We start from the raw sequence: 6,000 nt of genomic DNA, 5'->3' as shown, positions 1-6,000 counted from the left end.
AATTACAAAAGACCAAGGTAATAAGCTACAGATTAAGAGCTTTATATATATCATATACCTATACTAAGCAGAGTATTTTTGGGAGGAAATTTACCCTTCTAAACTCTACTTTGTTTTTATTTTTACTAATTTGACTAGGAATTTTAGTATTTATTGTTACAATTTATTTTTGAGTTACATTTTTCTAGAGACTTGGACATTTGAATTTCAATTATCATATTTTAAAAACTAAGCATAGCCCAGAAATTATCTAGTTACTTCCAAAATAGAGTTGCCCCGAAAAAGAATTGAAAAGACTAATTATAAGGGCATATTGAAAGACACGCTCCACTATTTTGTACTCAATCAAATTAAAATATACTTCGTATCATTGAAGACATACTCCAATAAATAGTAATCTGCTTTAAATCACTCGTAATGATATATTGATTTAAGGCTTATTCCAACAGTTTGTGCTTAAATTATTAAAGATTTAAAGATGATAATTTTTCACTTATTCCTTTTGTCCTATTGAAGTAAGTTATATATATTACATGCTTATACTTTAATATATAAAGGAAACTTCAACAAGTCGATCACCACCTACATAATTGATGAGACCGAAATTATTGAGACGTTTAGCCAATTTGTCTTCTCATTACGTTTCCCTTTAATTTCATTCATCCAATTAGACAAATCATCATCAATTAAAATGAAAACAAAGTTCCCTCAAACTTTCTCATGTGGAAAACTTTAGATTGTCCAAAATTATTTAATTTTGATGATGTTGACATCATTGTCAATTCAAACAACCACCATTTTTCTAAGCGATTTACTAACAAAAGAATGTTGCCATCACTCCCTACCCCATACACTACGTTATTTATTTATTTTCCTTTTTTTTTTTTTTTTTTTTTTGGGGTCCCGATACTCCAAATATAATTATATTAAAATTATATACACTATAGTTTTTGTAATTATAGTACTATTATAACTTTTCATACACGGGACACGGAAAATGATCTAATTTAGTATTTAAATAAAGTCTATTTTACTTTTATCAAAAAATAAATTAAATAATCTAAAAAAATGAATCAATTTAAGGCAATAAAATGCCGTGTGAGGAGCTAAGCTTCGTGTGTGGAGGACTGCCTACCCACTTATTCTCTTCACTTTCTCTCTCTAAAAATCTCTTTCTTTCTCTCTCTAAAAATAAATTATCTCATTATTTTGTGTTTGTTCTCTATCAAATGATCATACGAGGAAGGTGATGACAACCAAAACACACAATTATGAATGTTGCATGTGTGGTGACCATGGCCTTTCTTATGAGCTCTTTCGTTGCAAAGTTTGTCATTTCAGATCTCAACATAGGTATGTATTCCCATGGCCACTTTTTCACTATTTCATCTCGCTGCGGATTCGACCCTTACTTATTAATTTGCCGGTTCTGTGCACATATCTTAAATAAACCGGCATCCTAAAAAAAAATCGTCTATTTTTAAGTACTAATCTTTATTATAGCTAGTGAAAAACTAGTTTTTATTGATCTTAATTAATTAGAAAATATATATTACTTATATAATAGTTCAAAACTGAGATAGTCACAAAAGACAGTGATAGATTAAACCATGAAATATAGTTAATTTTAAGTGGGTTTTGGATTGATCAATATAATCAACTTGTTATTGTGAATCAATATTAAGTTTACTTTTAATTCATTATATCATTGATTTGAGCTAGATCTTATCAAAAAGTATAGAGCACATTAATTGATTAAAACCCAATTAATTAATTTGTTCATTAATTCTAACCTTATATTTGGGATTTCTCGGGATAGGTATTGTAGCAATCTATACCCAAAAGCGGAGTCATATAGAGTATGCAATTGGTGCCTAATTCAAAAGAATAATAATGATCATCAACAAGACACTCTCACTCCCACCACAACAACTACTACATCAAACTCTCCTTCTTCACAAGATCACCACCACCAATTAGCCAAGACTCCCAATAAGAGGTTCATCAACAACCATGTTGGTGGGCCGAGGACCGGTATCGGGGCGAAAAGTTTACAACCCACAAGCCCAATTAAGAAGCCGGCCGGGGCCGAGACTCGATCTCCTTCGGGCCGTAAAAGGATCGTCAACGGAAGAGAAGGCACAGGGCAAAATGATGAAAAGATAAGGAGGACTAAGTCAGAAGAAATATCAAATAATAATAATAATTCAAGTAGTAGTAGTAGAAATAGTGGTGGTAATGGTGGTGGTGGTGGTGGTGGTGGTGGTCCAGCTGTTATCAAACATGTTTTTAGAAATAAGGTGAGAAGGTATAAGCTTTTGGAAGAGGTCTCTAGTTGACATTGATAACATCTCTATCAATTATCATAGTATTATAAATCATAATAATATTAATTACAAGTATAATATATAGTTATTATAGTATTACTATTAATATCAATATCATCTAGCTAAGCTTGCTCCCACAAATGTATTTTTGTGGGATATTTTCAAGTTTTTTTTTTTTTTTTTCAAAAAATGAATGAAACACCTTGATAACGTATTGTATATGTATGGGAATCCGAATTTTGAGTTTTTTCTATATATCTAAACCAATGGATTCTATATTTTCAGCTGTCTTTTTTCTCCATTTTTTAAAATTTTATTTAATTTTTTTTTATTCTAGGGGTTGGGGTATTTGTTGTACTCATTTGGTTGCATGGGATATGGATTAACGTGCCATAATGCATGCATATTATCTAACCTATGCTTCTCTCTAATGAGCGCAAAAAATATATGTATGCTTAATTAATATGGAGTACACAAAATTTAGCTAAATTGTCGTTGTTAATTGCACATTATTGATTGTAGAGTAGTTGAATTGTTATTTTGTCCATGTCTTTCATATATAAGAAAATTCAAACGAAAACTATAGTATTGAACTACTTCTCGATTATCATCTTTATTCTCCACATACTACATGGCTCCGATCATGCTTGCTCCCATCGACCTCAGTTGTTTTAGCTTAACATTGTAATTTATCAATTATGTGGCTTGTAGAGTTTTTATTCTGTTGATATCATTTATTTTTTCCGTTCTTTAATAATTGCATCACTTGGAGTCAACAAAATATAAGTAATTAGCTCTCATCTCATAACTTCCAAGTCATAAGAATGGAGTAAAGTATGGTCGATATTTCATGGTACAAATCATACATACTCCTCTCTTTAAAAATTGATCCTTCAACATTTGTAGTAACTGATAATTTGCGAGTCTTATATTCCAAATAGTTATTTTTGAATGATAGAAATATTTTTTTAGTTTTTTTTTTTATATATCTCGTTTTATGTACATGCGATAATAGCAATAATGCATACGACTTAGTATACATTTTTTTTCATCAAAATATTAACTTCATTTGAGTAAGATTAGTGTGCTAGAAGATAATCTTACAAACTAGCTAGTTGCATTGCGTTCATTAAATATATCCTTTATATATATCATTCATATTTCCATTTACGTATCTTTGCTTGCATTATCAAACACAGAGTGTTTCCCATAACAATACCCTAGATCTCAATTGAATAATAATTAAGGATCCTTAATTTGTTGATACTTTTAGTAAAAGTGGTCTAAAGAGTAATCATGTCGCTTAATAGGCGCCATTAACCTTGTTTAAAGCCACATATAATTATACGTAATAAAAATTAGATGATATGAAACTAATGAAAGTATTATCTTCACATTGGTTAGTGTAAATTGTAACCTAATGATAATTAAAAATGGCACGTTGTTGATTAAAATAGTAATTAATCATGATTGTGAACGTGTGGAGTACCCTTTCCCGCTATTTCTGCCGAGAACATGCTTGATTATGATTTGAAGATGATAATGATAGCGATTACAATCAGCAGATTGGATGAAATTAAAATAATCAAGACTTAATATATGGTTAATTAAATAAATCATAGAGTAGTTAAAAAATTATAGGTTGCTTTGCTAGAATGATGATTGATGAGGCGCCAATTTCGTTATTAATGTATCATAAAGTTACTTTTGACATAACATATGATCTGATGAAATTCTAGGTTGCTTTTATTTATATAGTCACAACTAATGGACCCTAATTTTTCTTATAATATTGGACATTATTAGTGATTGTGTGATTAACAAATTAGTCAAAATAGTACTACAACTTTGGCATCCAAGGCGTCAGAAGTGAATTGCGTATGCAAAGTGTGTCTACTAGCACTAGCAACAACTTAACTTTCTAGTTTCTACCACGTAAATAGAACGTAGCTACTAATACCATGACTTCATGCGCAGTTCAGTATTACTCGTATGTAAAGTCATTAATAGTAATATTAACATAGATGTCAACTAATTTAATTGGTTAGTTAAAATTTTTAGATCAGAAATAGTACATATACCCAAGATCTAAAATTGAATTTTATAACAATTTACGTACGGAGTATTACTCATCAATGATTAACTAATTTTCAAACTGTGTTATATCATCTCAAAATTCATACAGGGTTTATTTGTTGTAACATCATTCAATTATTCATGGACAAAATTGCTTATGCCTAATAAAAAGCGACAAACTATATAATCTACTATTTGAAGGTACAATATGAAAGTAGACCATATGCAAGTTGCAAGATCCACGTTATAAAAAGTTGTAAAAGTAGCATACGTAATTCAAAGCGAGGTTTACCACTCAATATAATTGTGGAAATTGACATTGACAAAACTTAAGATTGAGGTTAATATAAGTTAATCATAAAGTAAACACACGCATAAACCATTCACACTATATATTATAGTAAGTGAATATATGAAGTCATTAACTACTCCCAATAAAGTAACTGGTAGTTAGTTGAGTGAGTATATATGTAGTATGATAATTTAGTTGACTTGGGTGTGAATGTGGGGGTGCTTATGACATGGCTCTTAATTTGGAGTTGAGGGCACCAACATCAAACAGGTGTGTGGTGTTGCTGTTTTGCATGGTTTAAAGGGTAATTCATGTGTATCTTTTCATGCCTTTGGATTATTGGAAGAATATTAGCCCATAATTCAATCCAAAGTAGAGGTGTTTGTATATCTTATTCCTCTGTTTCATCATATATAATTGATATGTTTTTTAGGCGTTTTTGTCAATTCACATATTTAAACATTTTAATAGGCAAAAATTATAAGAAAAAAAATTGATAACTATACATTGAAATGAACCCAACGAGATATCATATGACTTTATTTCTTAGGTAAAAATCACCGGAAAAATATATATATATATATATATATATATATATATATATATATATATATATATATATATATATATATATTTATCAAAGTAGCTTATTACTTATATGGATAATGTCAAAGTATCAAAACGTGTCACCTAAACATCTAATGAGAAAGAGAAAGTAAATATTATTAGACTTAACTTATTACGGAGTAATTACTTCATATATGGAATTGGTTAGTGTTAAAAGGTGTGATAAGTTGCTCCAAAGAAGATAATAGGGTTAGAGCCTTAGAGGTGAAGTAAGGTGGCAAATTGGTCAATTTTAGTATTTTACAAGTCTATATATCATTGACCCTTCTGTTAATGAAGTAAGAAACGGCCTTTCAACTATAATAAAGGGTGTTCTTGAAAAGTTTTCATTGAAGACCTAACTTAATACAGTATGATCTCATCTCCTGAAATGTTAGAGTTGGACTGAACTAACCTACTAAGGGCGTTTGGTTAGAACAATGGAAACGCAGTGAAAAGGAGACAAATAAGAGGGGGGGGGAGGAATCATGTAACTATTACCTTTTTATTTGTTTGGTTTAACTATGAAAAGAAATCAATTTGTGTTTGAGGAGGGTAAGGGTATTTATTACCTTAGGTTTTAGAGTGGTAACAAATGGGTGAAATCCCTTACCCTTATGTAAAAGGTAATTGTTACCAAATCTCTTAACCAAACATTGTATAATGGTAATGATTTAACTGAATCCGTTTCCAACCTAA

At 30.1% G+C, this 6,000-nt stretch overlaps 1 protein-coding gene across 1 annotated transcript; it reads left to right on the top strand.

The window, feature by feature from the left end:
• The first annotated feature begins 1,070 nt into the window (after positions 1-1,070).
• On the top strand, positions 1,071-2,816 carry LOC110709714 (homeobox protein 10-like). Its single transcript, XM_021887941.1, has 2 exons — positions 1,071-1,353; positions 1,820-2,816. Exons 1-2 carry the CDS (start codon positions 1,250-1,252, stop codon positions 2,337-2,339), a joined length of 624 nt encoding a protein of 207 aa, XP_021743633.1. The 5' UTR covers positions 1,071-1,249; the 3' UTR covers positions 2,340-2,816.
• The last annotated feature ends 3,184 nt before the right edge of the window (positions 2,817-6,000 follow it).

Source organism: Chenopodium quinoa, unplaced genomic scaffold (assembly GCF_001683475.1).
Source record: "Chenopodium quinoa cultivar QQ74 unplaced genomic scaffold, ASM168347v1, whole genome shotgun sequence".
Lineage (NCBI taxonomy): Eukaryota > Viridiplantae > Streptophyta > Magnoliopsida > Caryophyllales > Amaranthaceae > Chenopodium > Chenopodium quinoa.
Note: the sequence above shows the minus strand (reverse complement) of the source record. Positions and strands in the feature narration are given on the sequence as shown.